Source organism: Macrosteles quadrilineatus, unplaced genomic scaffold (assembly GCF_028750875.1).
Source record: "Macrosteles quadrilineatus isolate MER2022 unplaced genomic scaffold, UCM_ALF_1.0 Scaffold_8__2_contigs__length_117827958, whole genome shotgun sequence".
NCBI lineage: Eukaryota > Metazoa > Arthropoda > Insecta > Hemiptera > Cicadellidae > Macrosteles > Macrosteles quadrilineatus.
Window position 1 is genome coordinate 60,603,399 of NW_026542601.1, and position 19,410 is coordinate 60,622,808.

At 37.3% G+C, this 19,410-nt stretch overlaps 3 protein-coding genes across 3 annotated transcripts; all 3 read right to left on the bottom strand.

The window, feature by feature from the left end:
• Window positions 1-412: 412 nt before the first annotated feature.
• On the bottom strand, window positions 413-4,633 carry LOC129001849 (uncharacterized). The gene has a single exon (XM_054429305.1). It carries the CDS (start codon window positions 4,567-4,569, stop codon window positions 694-696), a length of 3,876 nt encoding a protein of 1,291 aa, XP_054285280.1. The 5' UTR covers window positions 4,570-4,633; the 3' UTR covers window positions 413-693.
• A 54-nt stretch (window positions 4,634-4,687) lies between these two features.
• LOC129000417 (trichohyalin-like) lies at window positions 4,688-6,147 on the bottom strand. The gene is made up of 2 exons (XM_054427381.1): window positions 4,927-6,147; window positions 4,688-4,747 (listed from the first exon to the last, which is right to left on the bottom strand). The coding sequence occupies exons 1-2, from the start codon at window positions 6,145-6,147 to the stop codon at window positions 4,688-4,690; spliced, it is 1,281 nt and encodes a 426-aa protein (XP_054283356.1).
• A 4,526-nt stretch (window positions 6,148-10,673) lies between these two features.
• LOC129000706 (gastrula zinc finger protein xLCGF3.1-like) lies at window positions 10,674-14,649 on the bottom strand. The gene is made up of 2 exons (XM_054427670.1): window positions 14,494-14,649; window positions 10,674-11,957 (listed from the first exon to the last, which is right to left on the bottom strand). Exon 2 carries the CDS (start codon window positions 11,915-11,917, stop codon window positions 10,769-10,771), a length of 1,149 nt encoding a protein of 382 aa, XP_054283645.1. The 5' UTR covers window positions 11,918-11,957; window positions 14,494-14,649; the 3' UTR covers window positions 10,674-10,768.
• Window positions 14,650-19,410: the final 4,761 nt, after the last annotated feature.

Sequence of the window (19,410 nt, forward strand, 5' to 3'; positions counted from 1 at the left end):
TATTTCTGTTTTTAATTAATTGTAAACATTTCATTATTTAGTAGCCTATCTTTATTTATTTAACCCCTCAAAAAGATTGTCAAATGGGTGGACCCCCTCTTGCAATAGTATTCAATAGTTTTCATGAACGAATAATCAATCAGTTATTTTTAGCGTCAATCGGTTATTTTTAGTTTATAGAATCGCCGAATTAATTTTAGTCATTATTCACTGTCCCAAACCACAACTTATTTTTATCTAACGAGAAACTGAATACTGAATAGCATTTAGCGTCAATCGGTGATTTTTAGTTAAACGATTTTCCGTACAACAACTAATTTTACCTGTACTCCAGGATCTGAAGGGGGTTGAGTATGCATGAAAAGGCTGACGCAATTTTATTTCTGACTAGCTGTGAGTACCCGTTCTTCGTACGGGTTTATTCAAGAATAAGGTTACAAACTTTTTGTAATAACAATGATTAATTTATTTTAACATAATTTAGTACATAAAAATACATTAAAAAACTTAAATCTTAAAAAATATTCGAAAGTTTTAAATAACAAAGTTGGCAAAGATAGCAGAGTTGAAGCGCTTAACATTTGTCACAGCGAAATTACAATATCAAAATTTCAAAAACAACAAATGACATACATTGAAAATAAATATTAAATAGTGAAGAAAAACAAAAAACACAAAAAATTAAAAGGTTGCCTAACTTAATGCCTCTTCATATACTATATTAGTGGTTCGACCGCCTGGGGCATGTATGTAAAGGTTGGTTGGCGATCGCACTCGGCTGCACGCCACGTACAGCTGTCCGTGTGAAAAACATTGCGCGTCACCTAGTTCAATCCCTGCTGTTGACAGTGTCTGACCTTGCGATTTGTTGATCGTCATGGAAAAACATGGATTTAAGGGAAATTGCAGGCGCTTAAACTCAAAGGGATAGTTGCTTGGGATGAGGGGGATCCGGGGGACAAACACCACTTCTCCCGCACCACAGCCTGTTAGAATTTCGGCTTCTATGACATTTCGCTGGAGACTTCGAATTCGAAGCCGAGTCCCATTGCATAATTTAGGAGGGTTTAAATTTCTTAGAAGCATAACGGGAATACCAATTTTAAGATTAAGTTCGTGGGCGGGTAGTCCAGGTGCTGTCACCGAGTCAAGAAACTCTGCCGGGTAGTGCACTGCGTCATCATTTCTTAGAACTGTGTTCACCGACAAATATGTCTTGTCCTCGCTTAGGAATAGGGACATCACTTTCTTATTTATCTTTGTTGAAACTTCATTTTTTGGAGTGAGAATAGCCCTATTGCATAACCAGGCACTGCTCTTGTTTGGGAGGTCTTCAATTCCTGGATAGACTTTCTCGATGAGTTCATCTTGGGTTTGAACAATAACACCAAGAGAAGGTGGTATATCGATAGTTCCATCAACGTTACCCAGCTTTCCATCTCCCAACTTTAACAGAACATTGGAGAATTCTTCCACCTCATTTCCAATATTGGCCCGCATGTTCTTTGTTAACGCCAGTTTGTTCATTATTGGCCATAGGGTAGATCTTTTCATAGAGGCGTTAATTTCATCCGCCCTTGTGCCTCTCACTACAACTGGCAGAGTTTGGCGGAAGTCACCAGAGAACAATACCGTCACTCCACCCATGATCTTATTACTGTTCCTCATATCTTTGAGTGTTCTGTCGAGGGCCTCGATTGTCAGTTTATTGGACATCGTACACTCGTCCCAGACTATTAAGGAGGCTGCTTGTAGAACTCGTGCCATGGGAGCGCTCTTCGATATAGAACAAATCGGGATGTCCATATGCTCTACATTTATTGGGATTTTGAACATGGAATGGGCAGTTCTTCCACCTGGCAGAAGGGTTGCTGCAATGCCAGAAGAGGCCACAGCAAGAGCAATCTTACTGTTTGATCTAACCTTTGCGAGAATCAGCTTTATGAGGTAGGTCTTTCCAGTACCTCCAGGAGCATCAAGAAAAAACATCTTGTTTCTTTGTCCATTTATGCTCGTCAAAACTTGCTCATACACTTGGCGCTGCTCCTCGTTGAGAGTTGGCGTACACTGTTCAATAAACCTAATGAGTTCGGGATGGTCGTAACTTGTCTCTCTGATATAATCATGGTTTAACTGATTGACATCTATGGCTGGTACTGGTAAGTTGTAGCTTTCGAGCCCAAGTCCTCCCATGCGAGTGATTGTCTCTTGAATGCTTGCTAGGCACTGGTCATATATGATAGGATTGTTTTCAAAGGTGGTGTTAATGTCGACTTGATGTGCAGATCTCAAAAAGTCCTCTGAGAGGGAATCTCTGAATCTGATCCAGAGCTCAAGAGGGTTGCTCACATTGCAAAATACTAATAAGACACTGAAGAGATCCCTCAACTTGGTGGGACTGTCAGAAACAGCAGCTTCTGCAAGAGTGCCCTCCCAGCACGCATCATCCTCTAGTAAACCAAGGGCACGGCATGCGGATTGGAAATTTGGATGGAGCACACCATCAACAGTCTTGAGATCCTCAAAAGATGTTGGACCTCGAACAGTGTGTAGGAGGAGTCGGAGATGGTAACGCTCACTGCAGCTTGGATGGACAGTGTACACCCTACCGATGCACGGATCTTGTCTCACGTCAGGATGTCCTGGTACTGGTTGTCCTCTCCGCCTCCTGGACCAACCTCTTTGTTTAGAGTATGTGTAATAATAGGGCAACTCGTTGTAGAGGAGGGTTCTTGAAAAGGCGTCCGTCTGGCAGAGATTGAAGAAGGCCAAAAGAGTTGTACTTTGGTCCATTCTTTCCCGAACATTGCCTGGCTGGAAATATACTCTTTGCTCATTTGGAAGGTGGACCTCTAAATGCAACACAGCGGGAAACCTCTCATGTATAGGAAATGATAAAATTCTCCATACCGCCTCAGATGTGCATATATACCGACCACTTTGGTACATTTTAATTTCGTCTGTGTCATTACTTACTGCAAATGTGGCCTGGTCACTGCCCTTGTTTATGTACTTGCAGATGTACTTTATAGATTTTACACTGCTACAGTACTCAACGTTAACATGTGTTAGAAATGTTCGGGACAATACAGGCGAGTAAGGTACTACCCATCGGTTGTCCATAGGGATTTCATCGTTACCTACTCTGATTAGGACATGATGGCCTCCATCATCTGGGGAGCGCCTTCTGTATGTTGGGTATCCATTGTCTCCTGTTTCCGTTTCATTGACAAATGGTCTAGGGTATCTTTTGCTACAGTGACCATCCTTCATACAGGGAAGCTTGCGCTGTCGCACATTAAAAGCTCCGCATGGTCCGTGCAGCATGTGAGTCTTGACTATATCTGCAAGTTCAGGATCAGTTTCAGGATTTGGAAGCTCTGCAGAAATGACTTGATCTATTCTATTTGGAGGAATGGATTCTTCAAGCCAAATCAGGATATGAGCGTGTGGAAGACCACGTTTCTGCCATTCAACAGAGTACATGTAGCAGCGAACTGAGCCATAAATCTGGCCTTTCATAAGAACAGCAATCATACAGTTAAGCTTCAAATGAAAAACTCGTGATACCACATCATACCGGTCGTGAGCAGACTGCCTTTCTCCAATTACACTCGTGATTTCTATCCATTTTGGATTTGTTGTCATTGTTATGAAAAGTTCTGGACGACCAAACTTCCGAACATAGCAAAAGGCGTCCTGTGTGCGAGAATGCATATATCTAGGACCTCCAGTGAAGGTGGCAGGTAAAATTATCTTTTGCCCCATTTCTTCTACGTTGTCGTCTCGTCTTAAAGCGTCTTGAAGGTGTATGTAATTCTCTGCTCTCAGTTCCTTTTGGTGCGTACGAAGATACAGCAGCCTTTCACTCTCAACTTTAGCGTACATGTCCACCAAGTACTGGTTCAAAAGCTGTTTGAATTTATGAATGTGATTTGCTTCACCTTCTCTAACCATAATGCGATAGGCGTAAAACTCTCGTGAGCTAGTTTTCTTTGTGGTTGGTTGTTTAGTAACCGGGTTTACATGATATAAATTGAAACTATATCCATCTTCGCCTCTACAAAACATAAGGGGATATTGTAGGGCATCATAAGATCGGTGGGTTTCATATATTCGTTTCAAACCCTGTTCTCTTGAATTTAAAATGATGTCTCGATGGTCACTTGGATCCCCAATCATCAAAATAGCAACCTCATTGACTGTTGGTTCATTGTATCTACCTGGGTGGTCCCCTGCAGGGCGTCTGTCGGCTCTAATAACAATTTTGAAATCAGGTGAATCTACAGGAAATGTTTCTAAAGTAGTTTTGAAGCTGAGCAAGTAGGCGTTATTATTCTGAAGCATGTTTTGCAAAGCGGCCAACATGTCATGATCAAGGTCTTGAAATAAACTTTGCCTTCTTTGAAGCTGGACTTGGTCATCCCCAACAAAGTAAATCTGAAGGTAAGACGGCGGAAGTCCAGGGGGTGGCAAAAGAGAGCCGATCAAATGGTACACTTGTCCTTGAACCTTAAATGTAGGCATATATGGTCCTTCACGGATTTCATTACCTCCAAAAGAAGTCATTTGGAACGCACTATTGTAGGCCCTGATATGTCTAAGAAAATTTCGCGATTGAGGTGATTCGTCCGATATCCATGTACGTAGCGGCTCAGGTGCTTCCAAAATAGACGGTATGGTCACTTTACCAGAAGCACAACATATTCCACGTGGTTCCTTTGACCAACTCAAAGCGTGACAAAACCTACAAACTTTATCAAAATCTCCAATATTGGCAGCTTCACTGTAACGTGTAAAAGGATCATATTGGAATCCACTGTTGTGTGTGTCTCGCCATTCTGTTAAATTTCTTTCGACATGCCGAGTTCTTTCCCGCGCGATCCTAGTTTGTCTTTCTGCGTCGCTCTCAACGACTCTGTTCACCCTATGTCTTTCAGAATCAGCGGCAACACGGGCATTTCTGTCAGCAATGTCCTGGCTTGCTCGAAGTTCCTCCACTCGGGTCGCCTCGTCATGCAAAAGTAGAGTTTGCTCTTCAACAGTGCGACGGTACCTATCATTGTCGATTATATGTCTAGCTTCCCGCTCTTCAGGAGTTTCATTATTCCTACGTTGGTTTTGCCGAACTCTATCTCGTTCTTGCCTACTTTCTCTCTCTTCTCTTGTTTCATTTTCCCTCCTGCGAACGTGTAGGATTCGGTCACTGTTTCGACGTGCTCCTCCCTCCTCCACTGTCTCGTTTTCCCTCCTTTGAACATGTAGTATTCGGTCACTCTCCCGACGTGCTTCTTGCTCCTCCTCTGTTTCGTTTTCCCTTCTCTGGACGTGTAATATTCGGTCATTGTTCCGACGTGCTTCTTGCTCCTCCTCTGTTTCGTTTTCCCTCTTCCGTACGTGTCGTATTCGGTCACTGTTCCGACGTGCTTCTCGCTCCTCATCTGTCTCGTTTTCCCTCCTCTGAACATGTAGTTTTCGGTCACTCTCCCGACGTGCTTCTTGCTCCTCCTCTGTTTCATTTTCCCTCTTCCTTACGTGTATTATTCGGTCACTGTTCCGACGTGCTTCTCGCTTCTCATCTGTCTCGTTTTCCCTCCTCTGAACATGTAGTATTCGGTCACTCTCCCGACGTGCTTCTTGCTCCTCCTCTGTTTCGTTTTCCCTCCCCCGAACGTGTAGTATTCGGTCACTGTTCCGACGTGCTTCTCGCTCAACCTCTGTCTCGTTTCCCCTCTTCTGAACTTGCTGTATTCGGTTGCTGCACCGACGTGCATCTCGCTCCTCTTCTGTCTCATTTTCTTTTCTCTGGACGTGCCGTATTCGGTCCCTGTTCCGTCGAGCTTCTCGCTCCTCTTCCGTCTCATTTTGTATTCTTTGGCTAAATCTTAAACGTTCAGTGTCTCGCCTGCTTTCACGTTCTTTTTCATTCTGCTGAGACCTAAATAGGGCGACACGCTCTCGACTGGTTGAAGGTCGTGCATAATCTTCAACCACAACGGAACTTAAAATTGTCGACTCATTATTGCTATGTACACCATCATCAGAGTCCGAATCATCATAATCAACTGATTCCGTGGATACACACAATTTTTGTCTCTTGGCATTATTTGTTTTTCTACCCAAATTGCTTTTTCTCTTGCGAGGCATACTCTTCAGGACATATTTATTTAGAAACAATAGAAAATATTTCAACAAATAATGTATTAAAGATTAACTTGTAACCTCTCAACTAAAGCAACAAAAATATTGTCCATATGTTTAGTTGTAAACAAATTTAATTTGTGTTTGACACTATGTCAACGAATATCTCTACTGTACAGTATGAAACATCTGATTGATGCAAATTCATATGGGAATATGAACTTTTTTAAAAACATTACCTCAAAAAAAAAATAAATTAAAAGAAGAGTAGATTTTCTTTTATTTATAAACGTGAAATAATTTAGGACATTATTAACTATTATAACTTTTATTTTGGTGTAAAGAGTAATGAACAATAATAAACTGGTCAAGTTTGTTTGCTGGTTAGTAGCGCACAGATATTAAAGAATAACAATCAGCTGATCGTAATTTTGTTATCTAAAATGTTTAACTTTTATATTGAACTAGCTGTGTACCCGTTCTACGCACGGGGATCTTATAATATTCAGTTGAAACCTTCTTATATAACGAACAGCAGTTGGTTTGCATATTTTAAGATATGCTGGCCAAACTATTATACATAGCTTCATTTTATGTTGTTTTTTGTTGTTCCGGATCGGTATGACAATCAATAAAAGGTTAAATTACCTCTGTGTCTGCCGGTCGATCCTATAACGGTAGGCTTACTTTTATTTTTACTATCTGATCTCGTTTGCATGGCTCAATCACGTCCTGGTTGAAGTTCGTTCGCTACGCTCACTCACCTGTATGTTGGAGCTCGTTCGCTGCGCTCACTTTCCTTCAGGTTAGCTCGTTCGCTACGCTCACTTGCCTTCAGGTTAGCTCGTTCGCTACGCTCACTCGCCTCCAGGTTGCAAATTAGCTGTTGTCATAAATGTAAAAGAAATAATAGTGCTAGTGCTGCACCCTGTTGGTAATCCTTGTAACTTTAATGCTATTGAACATCACAGAACAGAACCAACTTGTTTAATTGAAACAGCTGTTAAGATTCAATAATTTCATTTCTCATAAGGTTAACATGGGCTTCCAGAAATTCCACGTCAAAAATCGACAAAAACTTGATTTTCAAGGGTTTACTGTTAAATATCTAACTGTCTCATATTCGATGAAATACGTCTAAAACCATCTCATATATGTATAGTATTTGGAAAATAAGTTTCAGGCGGGACAGTGCTATAGTTATTGAGGAGTAGTTGTAATAAAGTGCGTATTTTAGCGTTACCAAGAGAATGACAGATAGACAGACAGACAGACAGACAGACAGACAGACAGACAGAAATTGAGATAAGGTTTGATTCGGTTTCTCTGACCTATGAAATGTAAAAATAACCAAAAAGTTCATTATTCTAAGCAATGTACAGACAAAACTCTAATTTTATTTATATAGATACTTTGTATTGAATCTGTAATTTGAATTAAATTTACTTCTTACCAATTAATGTATTATTATTTTAATTATTTGTACGGTAATGGATGAAATGTACAAAACCCATTGTTATAATTAGCAGAACTGGTGTTCAGTTATATAATATAGTATACATTTCGTATGGTTTTTAAGTTGTGTGAATCGATAAGGCTATGGTTAACCTTGAGTTCAAATAGGCTAACGTTTTCTAATCACAGCTGTATGCCAATGTCAAAATTAAGATTGTATTTCAATTAAAACCATGTGCATATGATTAGTTGTAAACAAAGCAACATTCTTCCAGAAATTCCACGTCAAAAATCGACAAAAACTTGATTTTCAAGGGTTTACTGTTAAATATCTAACTGTCTCATATTCGATGAAATACGTCTAAAACCATCTCATATATGTATAGTATTTGGAAAATAAGTTTCAGGCGGGACAGTGCTATAGTTATTGAGGAGTAGTTGTAATAAAGTGCGTATTTTAGCGTTACCAAGAGAATGACAGATAGACAGACAGACAGACAGACAGACAGACAGACAGAAATTGAGATAAGGTTTGATTCGGTTTCTCTGACCTATGAAATGTAAAAATAACCAAAAAGTTCATTATTCTAAGCAATGTACAGACAAAACTCTAATTTTATTTATATAGATTGTTGTTATAGGCACTATAATCACGAAAACGCATGTTATCGCCCCCCAGATTGGTCGACATCCCGGGGGGAGGGGGGCAATATGCTGGCGGGTGGCGCCGTTTCACCTATAACTCTAGAACTATTATTGGTAGAACATTGAAATAAACATCAATTTACTCATAAAATGTTGATCTTTAAAAATGTTGCTGCGTTGAAATTCGTATCTTTGTAGGTTTTTTATTTTAGTTATTTTATCAGAGTCATTAAAGAAATAACCCCGCCGTAGCAAACCTGCAGACTAAGCGAATTTACACTTACCTGACTGGATTTCTATTAAAATATTGTCAGCTTTTCTGACAATTGTACTGAAAATTGTCAGCTTTATTTCCTATTAAAATAAAATTAATTTTAAAGAGTTGATAGGTTTGATGCTACAGGGAAAGTATTGAGCTATTTTTATTGAAATGTTGATAGCTTAGTATGAAATAAACAAAATTGCCAAATTTGATTAAAATATATCCATAAATAAACAAACTACACCAGCTTATTTATTCTCCATAAAAATAACATGGGAAATTTGAATTTAAAGTGTTTTTTTTTTTTTTACTATCTCCGCAACCGTTAGGCATACAGCAAAACGTCAACATACAAAATTATTTATTTTTAAGCTCTACGAAATTGTTTGGAAAGAAGTTGTGAAATTTTATGTTTTCAGAGGCAAAAATGGGAAAAACCTATTTTTACCCCATATATTGATTTTTAGCTTCAATATAAAATAGCTAAAAAAACCAACAAAGATACGAATTTCAACACAGTACATTTTTAAAGATCATAATTGTATGAGTAAATTGACGTTTATTGCAATGTTCTACCTATAATACTTCTAGAGTTATAGGCGTTTTAGTTAGTGATGTGCGTATAGATACAGATATCGATCCAAGGACCGCAAAATATCGATATTTTGTATCAATATTCAATACGTGGTAGTTACACTACACCTATAGCCAATATCGTATCGAAAATCGAATATCGTATTGTTTATTTATTAATATAAATCTTATTTTTAAGGTAAGAAATTTGTCTTCCCATCTTCCTCCCCTCAAAAGTAGTAGGGGAAATTTTATATTTTACCCTACCATCCTCAAAAACACTGATAAAACATGTATTTTCAGCTATGTTTTGCAAATAACCTCAAAACTAGGGTCACCATTAATGGAATTGGGGTCACTCATTATCCATATTATATTATTTAATGTGTAAGTGGCATACCCACCATCATTATAAGTACCTTTTGGTTCAATTAATTATCCCTGTGTAAAAAACAAGGAAACAATAACAAAATGTTTTACAATTTTGAGGTTTTACCGGAATTTGCGGGTTATGTATGTGAGTTCGATACAAATAAAATCACACAGAAAGGAAAGGGCTTTTCTGAGGTAAGATTACATGCACTAACCCTCTTTACAAGCTTATAAGTAACATAGTATTTGTCTATGCAGCTTGTATATTTGAGATATTTACATTTCTTTTTATTGTATAAATAAACAATACGATACGATATTTTATCCGATACGGGTAAAAATCGATACATGAGGATACGATACGATACACGTATCGATGAACCATGTTCCGATACGTATCGATACATTGACCCATATCGCACATCACTAGTTTTAGTAAACAGCGCCCCCCACAATATTGCCCCCCTCCACAACGGGATGTCGACCACACTGGGGGGCAACAACATGCGTTTTCGCAATCACTTTAGTGCCTATAACAACAATCAGAAACGAAATTGCATCAGCCTTTCATGCATACTCAATCCCCTTCAGATCCTGGACTAATGATGATGTGATGATAAACCGAATAACATTTAGTCAACAGGCCTAACAAGTACCTACCTTTTTTTTTTACTTATCTGTATTAAATAAAACTCATTAAATGTTGATGCATTTTTTGTTGAAGTCTTCAATAGAGTACATTGGATTTTCTTATTTTACTCTTATTTTACGTTCAATGCACGGATTACAGTTATTGAGTTAGGCCTATATGAGAATGTTTTTATCAATAGCTACTCATGTAGGTAAAATATACTGTATCTTGAATACAGAAACATTTGTTTATTGCCCGTTGTTAGGTTTTGCACAACATATAGAAAATGTTTACACTACAATAAACAACATAATATAAAATATATTTAAAAATTCCTATGTGAAATAACTCAAAAAGTTTGAGAACTGTTTAACATTCTCAGAGAGTCAAAGCAAATATTGAAGTTGAAAGAGTGGCAAATTTTAAATCAGTAATTAATTCACATCAATCATTTGTTATTATTGACTAGACTTAAATGTGACACAAATCTTCAATGATTAAAAAAAATACATTATTTATAATGATGTCTTAATATTTCAACACAAAATGCAAATAAAAAGCAGAGTAAAAAGGCAGTAGGTTCTTAGAAAAATATACAGTAAGAAATAATTTACTAATTTAAAATAATAACTTTCATAAATATAGATTTTTACGAGCCAACAACACTAAAGTTTGTTCCTCATATAGTCCTATGACTGTGTCGAATCATCATTTTCTGCCTTAACATGTTTCAACAAATGTCTTTTCAATTCAGGTCTTCGTCTGAAAGTTTTATCACAATGCGGGCATACACAGGGTCGCTCATCCGTGTGAGTTAGCATGTGAGATTTCAAGTGTGACCTTTGTGTGGTTGTTTTCGGGCACAAATGGCACTTAAAAGGCCTCTCACCAGTATGTGTCAGAATGTGTGCCTTCAACACTAGCATTTGAGTGAAGGATTTTCCACATTCCTCACAAGTATGAGGTCTTTCCCCGGTGTGTGTTCTCATATGTAACTTCAAAAATCCTCTTCTCAAAAAGGCCCTTCCACACTCCGTACAATGATGATTTCGCTCACCTGTGTGAATGAGCATATGCTGTTTTAACACTACCTTGGATGTAAATGACTTTTCACACACAGTACACTTAAAAGGCCTCTCCCCCGTGTGTGACATCACATGTACTTTTAAACTTTTCTCGGTGGCGTAACTTTTGCTGCATATCATACATTTAAAAGGTCGCTCGCCATTATGACTTGCTATATGCGCCCTCAAACGACTATCAGATGTGAAGGTTTTAGAGCATATCTCACACAGAAAGAGATTATCACCAGAATGAGTTGACAAGTGTGACTGTAAATATTTCATGTTTGAAAATGTTTTTGGACACGAATCACATAAAAATACTTCTCTTGTATGCATTACCATGTGCTTCTCCACCATTGCTTTGGATAGAAACGTTTTGTTGCAAGTCAGGCATTCAAAACTGCACTCAGGAGGACTCTCATCGTTGGTGTGAGTACTTAAATGTAGTGTTAACATTTTTTTACTGACGAATGTTTCTGAGCAGATCTCACAGAGGTAGGTATTTTTGTTGGTCGTAAGCTTACCTTTCCTGGATTTTTTCTTTGGTTTAACGTTTTGAAGACTTTCTGAACACTGATAATGTTCTAAGTGGGTTGATAAATGGGAACTTAAGCGGTCCTCATTTAGGAAACACTTATCACAAATCTTACAATAATGACTCGGAGACTCTTCCTTAGTGTCAGAGTAAGAATAGTCGGATCGAGAAGTAAGATTTTTGGAGGTGCTTTCTATTACTCCGCCTGCTGCATTTTCACGTTCATCAGCAGACTCCATTATTGTTTGTCTTGTAATCACTCTTTATCCTTGATGGAACCTAAAACCAAAAACATTTGAAACATAGTGACTAAATTCTATAGACATAATATTTAAAAATGAATCCAAGCATTTTGGATTCCATGCACTACACATAAGTTACAATGCACGTTTTTCAGATGCATACAGTATTTCTTTCTCATATTTACTAATTAACTTTTTAGCTTATTTCACATATAGGAAATAAGCTATTACCGTAGTACTCATGGTAAGACCTGGACCCCAAGCTGATTTAGCGTACTTTTTTTTTAGGCGGACTATGAGAACAGGGCTTTATGGCACAAAAATAGGGTTTTCCCATTTTTAACCCTAAAAACACAAAATTTCACAATTCTGTCCAAACCATTTTGTCGAGCTTAAAAAAAAAAAATAATAATTTAGTATACTGAAGCGTTATTGTGCGCCTGAATGTTACGGAGAAAATTCTAAAAAATTATAAATTTACAATTCCCATGTTATTCTTATGGAGAATAAGTCATCTATTCTGGTATGCTTGTTTATAACCATATTTAGATCGAATCCGGAGAATACATTCATCATTTCTTACTAAAATATTAACATATAAAAAAACTCTTTTTTACCCTCTTTTTGGCAGTAAACCTAAGTACCGTGTACTCATTAAACTAACCACTAACAGTCCTAGTTAAACTAATTCTATTTAAATAGGGAATAAATGTGATCTTTTAAGGAGGCATTTTAGTGTACATCCAATCAGGCTAATGGAAATTTGCTTAGTCTGCAAGTTTGCTGGGGCGGGGGTATTATGATTTAATCATGTGAAAGAAAAATCCATGTATAAATCCCAAAGTACCCATGAACTTTTGAGAAAACTACAAGCCACACCCCCATAAACCATATACTTAAAATGTTCGTCATGACGAGAAACCTTGCGCAAAACTATCCATCAATTATTTCATAAATTGCCCTTTAAGGTGGTAATTCCTTTCTAAAGGAAACTTTCCCAACACATAAGGTTAAAAATACCTCAGCTGTACTTATTTGTATGTTATTCTTGTATTTGTTATATTTGTATTTCTATTCAACAAACACCATAACTTACCAGTTTTCATCCACAATGGCCTACTCCTAGGCCTATGTAAAAACTAAAAAGCCATAACATTAGCCATGTAGCATTAGCTTGGGCCATGGGCCAAAGAACGTAGGCCTATTTTTAATCACAGTGAAGTACATCACACACTCAGACGACATATTTATCAGTAACAGCACGCCAACTCATCAAATAAAGGTAAACCGACCGATTTTACGAGTATTTAACGCCGACAACAACACAACATATCTACCTACACACCGGTAATCGGAAGGTTAGATATATCAGTTAATCTTACTTTATCGCGTTTCACGATCATCTTTTCCTTTTAATCCACATATTTCCGTTCCAAAATTTGATAAAAAAAAATTTAAGTAGGCTAGCTTAAATTTTATAGACTTGAGTCTAGACCAGCCAGTTCCTGCCTGACAGTGACTAGCAGTGGCTATTGTTTAGTTTTATTTTAATTAATTCGTTTTAAAGTTTTATTTGCTTAACAAATAATTATTACGTCTAAATTATTTCTTGTTTTTCGTTGGTTTGTACCCCGAGACTTGTCGTCTGAGTTCTTCTTGACATGTGATCACTTGTCTCAAATCTTTCCCACAAGAAAACTCGTTTCAGTACCGCCAGCTTTCAGCTCAGATCTAGTCCGGTTAAACCTATGTGCTGATAAAAAAATTTCCGGTTAAACCGATGTCCGGTTAAAAGGTGTCCGGATATGAGGGAGTCTACTGTATTTGGTTTCAAAACTAATCGATTTTATTCCGCATTAAGTAGAGTATAAACAGCTGTTTGCTCTCCTCACTCAGTCCTCAGTGCGGCTGCACTTTACATTAGGTCCTACACTCATTCGAATGAAAATATCGATCGATATATCGATTAATCGATTGTTTCATTCGATAAATTGTTAAACCTTACCTAACTAACCAAACGATATAGGCTATCGAATGAAACAATCGAATAATCGATATTTTCATTTGAATGAGTGTAGGACCGAGTAAGTAAAGTGCAGCCTCAGTTCACATTCGGACCCATCCAGACCACGCTATAATACCATCAGTACCACTAAATGAACCTTAGATTCGAAATTTTAACCTTCGTTTTACATCCACATAGGAAACTCTCAACAAAAACTGATTGCATTTTTGGATTCAGCGTGAAAAACAACTGTAAGTAGACATAAAAAAATTACATGGTATCGCGTTAGACATAACTTATTAAATAATTGCCACCGAGGTTATTAACTATTAAAAAAGAAAATCTGGGCCTTGGCTTTGTGTAGGTGGATCAGTATTTTCTAATAATCTAAACTCTCAGAAAGAAACAGACCTGTAAATGAGTTTATCTTTTCCAAATTAAGCCAAAATAAAGGTGTATTAAAATAATTATTTAATAAAATGTAAACTGCCTAGGGCTAGGCTACGCCTATGCAAACAATTAAATAAAATGATGTTCTTAAGTTAGAGGCTATAATTATTTTACACACCTTTTGTCCATTATTGTCTCCATAATTTTTAAGTCAGAATAGGCTATGCAAATGCTACCTCCTCCTCAAATCTATTTACCCGCTGATTTGATGAATAAATTCAATAAAATGTAGTTTTTTTGTATTATTTAATTATTTGCTTTTTCTTTCATCTTCATCTTCATTCTTCGTTCTTCTCTTCGTTTCGGTTCGGTCTGCTGACGGTCTCGGACTCGGTCTCTGTCTCATTCTTGTCACACAGTCAGAGTACTCAGAACTCAGAGTCAAGTGAGACGGAGACCAGGACCAGACTCAAGTGCAGGAGTGCAGTCCAGTGATCAGCTCAGTCAGTCTCAGTCTCTCACTCGTTCAGCTCAGTCCTGTCCTGTATCCACCCAACCCACTCCACTCTCAACTCAGTAGCATACTAGCATTGACTATATAGTCAATGTCAGTAGTCTCCTCCTCAAATCAAATCAAATCATTTTATTGAGCTAAAATTGACAATATTGCATTAGCTAAGTCATGGTACAAACGTACACTATTAAAATTGTACAGTTTTCCTTATTTTTATTAAACTATACAGTAAGGTATTTATTTACAAACTATGGCTAGACAACAATAATTACAAAGCTCAACTGTGGCTATCTGGCTATGAGCCAGGGTTTACAGCAGTCCCAATTCCTGTGGTCCAATTAAGAATTCTTGGATGCTGTAACAGGAGATATAATATTAACTAACTGTCTTTTTATGCATCTTTTAAATTTTGAGTGGTCTCTGGTCTGATTCCAATTTAAGATAAATGGGAAGGCTATATACAGTTGGATGTCATTGTAAAGAGTATGTTTTTCTGCAATATGTAGCATGTTTAGGAATTGGCAAATTCCTAATAGTTATTTATCCTTTCTTTCTTTCTAGATCTTTAATTCTAGGTGGCGTTCGCAGAGGCTTCCACAAAATTGAGTGGAGTCATCAAGGGTTCATATTGTTTTTGTCATACTGTACAATATGTCATACAGTCGTTTTTAATGCATGCGTTGCGGGTCTAAAGTAGCATTTTTATTCCTTAGGGATTAAAAATCGTTTGTAGTCTCTATGGAGTAAAAATCAGCTGATGTAAACTCAGTTGTAAATTTCTATTGTAAACGATTGCATGTATCGAAATATGTATAGATTCGTGCTTTGTAATCATTTTTAACCTACAGTCTACAGTCTCTTCCCATAGCATTTTAGCATTGCAGATACATTAATCCATTCCCACACTCAACACTGCTCACCTTTACTACTTCCTTCACCACCCCCTACGTCGTGGACATGTTTCCTTCTCTTCCCATAGTATTTTAGGATTGCAGATACATTATAATAATTGCCAAAGGCAGTTCCCCCCTTTCGCATTGCTAGCCTTCACTACTTCTTTCACCATTTTCTATGTCATGGGGATGCGTTCATTCCTTCTCATAGCATTTCAGCATTGCAGATACATTAATCTAACTACTAAAAACGTTTGAAGTTCATTGTTGGTGATGGTGAGTTAATGTTGTTCAAAGGTTTATTGCGGTCATTTTCCATCACGATTGTAAAAAACAATACACAACTGCTATACAGTGCATATTTTTGACTGCTACCTTCTGTACTGTATTCCAACTTAGGTTGGGCGTTTGTGTATTGTTAGTTGTAATATGTTAGTTAAGATTTTTTACCTGAGGACGGGATCAGATTCCAGATCCCGAAATGTTGTGTATTGTTTTTTACAATCGTGATGGAAAATGTCCGCAATAAACCTTTGAACAACATTACTACAAACGGTTTCCAGTTCTCACACTCCACAATGCTCACCACTACTTCCTTCACCTCTTCATACGTCATGGACCTGTTTCCCTCTCTTCCCATAGAATTTTAGGATTGCAGATACCTTAATCTAATCGTCACAAACAGTTCCCACAGTCCGGACTGCTTACCTTTACTACTTCCTTCACCACTTCCTACGTCATGGACCTGTTTCCCCCCCTTCTCATAGCATCATGATTGCAAATACCTTTAGTCTAATGGTCATAAACAGATCCCATACCCGAACAGCTCGTCTTTACTACTTCCTTCACCACTTCCTACGTCTTGGACCTGTTTCCTTCCCTTCCCATAGAGTTTTAGGAATGCAGATACCTAAATCTAATCGTCATAAACAGTTTCCACACTCCAGACTGCTCACCTATACTACTTCCTTCACCACTTCCTACGTCACGGACCTCAAGCTAGTGTCGTCATTTGATTATATTTATGATCCATACAGTTTCTGTTCTAATATCTGTGGAATAATGCTATCAGCTATTTCTTTATCTACTGCATTCAAAAGTCAACAGCTGATCATATGTCTTTGTGTATGTGTCAATGTCAAATACTGTTTCCATAAGGATTACATTGATACTACCAGTGGGGCGGATTCCTGAGGGACTTTTTAAACGCCATATAGATGTTGGCACTCACCGATATGGTCTTTATCACCATGCAAAATTTGAAAACGATTGATTCAACCGTCTAGGAGGAGTTTGCGTATTACGAAATGCATAAGAGTAGACGTATAAGAGCTTCGCTCGCTCCGCTCAAAAACTCTGTTAACTGTCATGTGTATCGATGTAGCTACACTATTATAACTGGTAGAGTTAACAGTATTATTTTTTTAATTACATTTTTTGAAATGATAAATACCATTGATTTTACTTTCTCCAATTTTCCATATAAAAATTAAACACAAAATGTACTGAAAGTTAACAATATTTTTGTCATCAAAATTACTATGTAGTTCATAATCAGAGATGCCTAACCCTATACGGTACTATTGTTGTGGTCTATACCATAGACTAATCAACAAGTAGACTTCTCATCCCAATGTAAATTTTGAACCTCGTTTTTCGTGTTTAGTTGATGCCCGGTGATGATCGCAAGTGTAGGCGAAATTTTGCTTCTATAATTCTTGGGTTAATTTCTTGATTTGTGCTTTACAGATTGCTTATATAACTAGAGGACAAGTTATGGTTTATGATCGTTTTATCTGGTTGAACAAGGTTTGAAATGACTGAAATAACAGGAAAAAGAATTGTAAACAAAATACGTCCTCTACGTAGGCCTACTGTAACAGTGCACTGCACAGAACTAACAATAAAATTGGCATAAGCTGTTCCATTTGGATGATAAATCTACCGAGGGAGTATGTTTTATACTTGCTAATACCTATATTTTCAGTATGTGGAAATTAAATAAATAATATGAGAGATTGTATGTTTAACTAGTTTATGTTTGTTTTAAACGCTCATTTCTGTATTTCGTTCGACTTTTCAACGATGATATCGGATTGCACGGCGAAGTAGATTGTAAGAACACTCGCTCCCTTTTACGTACTAAATACCGGTAGTCATTCTTGTTGATGTTTGAATAATTAATTGCATACAAAAACGCATTTATTGATATTCTTGTATCACTGAGGTGTTTTCTTGACTGTGGACTGAATTGAATGTTTCCTTGCTACAGTCGTATTTCAACTCTTCAAATCGGAGATCACTAATTTGTTTAAACTGTAAGTATGTTACTCATCGTATTGTACGTATAATCTAAAATTTACATTTAATGCATAAAGCTTATTTCAGCGCGAGGGTTATGGCGATGCGTGTGCTTAAATATTGTATATATATATATATATATATATATATATATATATATATATATATATTGTAAGTTTTATAGTTGGTGAAATGACAAGAACAAACGTCAAAATACACTGTTGGTACAACGGATAGTGTTAACATAGAATACTTTAAAGTTGTCTTAATTTATTACATGCGATATGGAACTTTCATGAGAACAATGTAATAATTCCCAATTTATTTTTACAAGTATAGCCTACATTCCAGCATTGGCATTGGTCCGTAAACTCTGTAATCATTGACTAATGCGTACACATTAGTCAATGATTCCAGATTCTACGGACGCTAAGGACTCAGGTCGGGGTGATGAGGACGCAACAGCATAACCCGGTGGTAAATAGGTGATCCTTTTTTGAGAAGACAAGGAGCGCATCCGCATCTTCGGCGCACCGAATCTATTTCCCCGTACCATATGAGATTGTGGGTGTTTGGACAAGATAAATCTAGATTGCTGCGTCCAGACTCCAGAGCCTGACTAGAGCCATTGACCGAACAAACATTATACCTTGACCTGCCACACGACACACACACACACACACACACCAAGGCACGTGCAAAGGTGCTAACCGGTCCACACGTGTAACACCCAGAACCCGTCACCCACTCTCCCGTGTCAACATTGTGACCGACCAAGAGTAGGCCTGCAAATAAGTGAACGGTCCCCATGAAGCTGAAATTAATTTTAAAGTCACATATTATTTTTAATGTATATTGCTATGACATTTCTGTAACCTAAGACCTTTCTCTTATGAAATTTGTTAATGAAAAGACATGGTTCAAATGATTGAGATATGAGATATAATATACTACTGTATTATTGAATATAAAATAACATTGATAAATCTGAAAATGATGGATTTTGGAGTAGACAGAGTGTGCATTTCGCGTTACACGAGTTGCAGGAAGTTTTAGGCTAATAGTTTTTAAAAGTTGTAAAAGTTTTAAAAATTTAAACTCTTTCCAAGCAAAATCATAACGCATCTGAGTTTCAAATAGGTTTCAATTCGGGGAATCATTTTGTAAAAAATTAGAGATGAGCATCAGTTTAGTAGTGAAAACAATTATCCTCAATACGGTGTCGCCAGAAATAGGGGGTTGGAGAGTGCGGTGCATCTCGATTCAGGATTCGGTTAAATCTACATTTATGATAAGTGTTAAGGTTTGATACCATCTTTTAACTGTAATTGTTTTCACGTAAAAACGAGCTCTTAAAAATGCAAATTCTAATCTCAAATTTGAATAC

Coding starts and splice junctions, on each gene's coding strand:
- LOC129000706 (XM_054427670.1), bottom strand. CDS start 11,917: ATGGAGTCTGCTGATGAACGTGAAAATGCAGCAGGCGGAGTAATAGAA.
- LOC129000417 (XM_054427381.1), bottom strand. CDS start 6,147: ATGCCTCGCAAGAGAAAAAGCAATTTGGGTAGAAAAACAAATAATGCC. Junction 4,748..4,926: donor CTGATTCTGAAAGACATAGG/GTGAACAGAGTC, acceptor TAAAGTTTGTAG/GTTTTGTCACGCTTTGAGTT.
- LOC129001849 (XM_054429305.1), bottom strand. CDS start 4,569: ATGACTTCTTTTGGAGGTAATGAAATCCGTGAAGGACCATATATGCCT.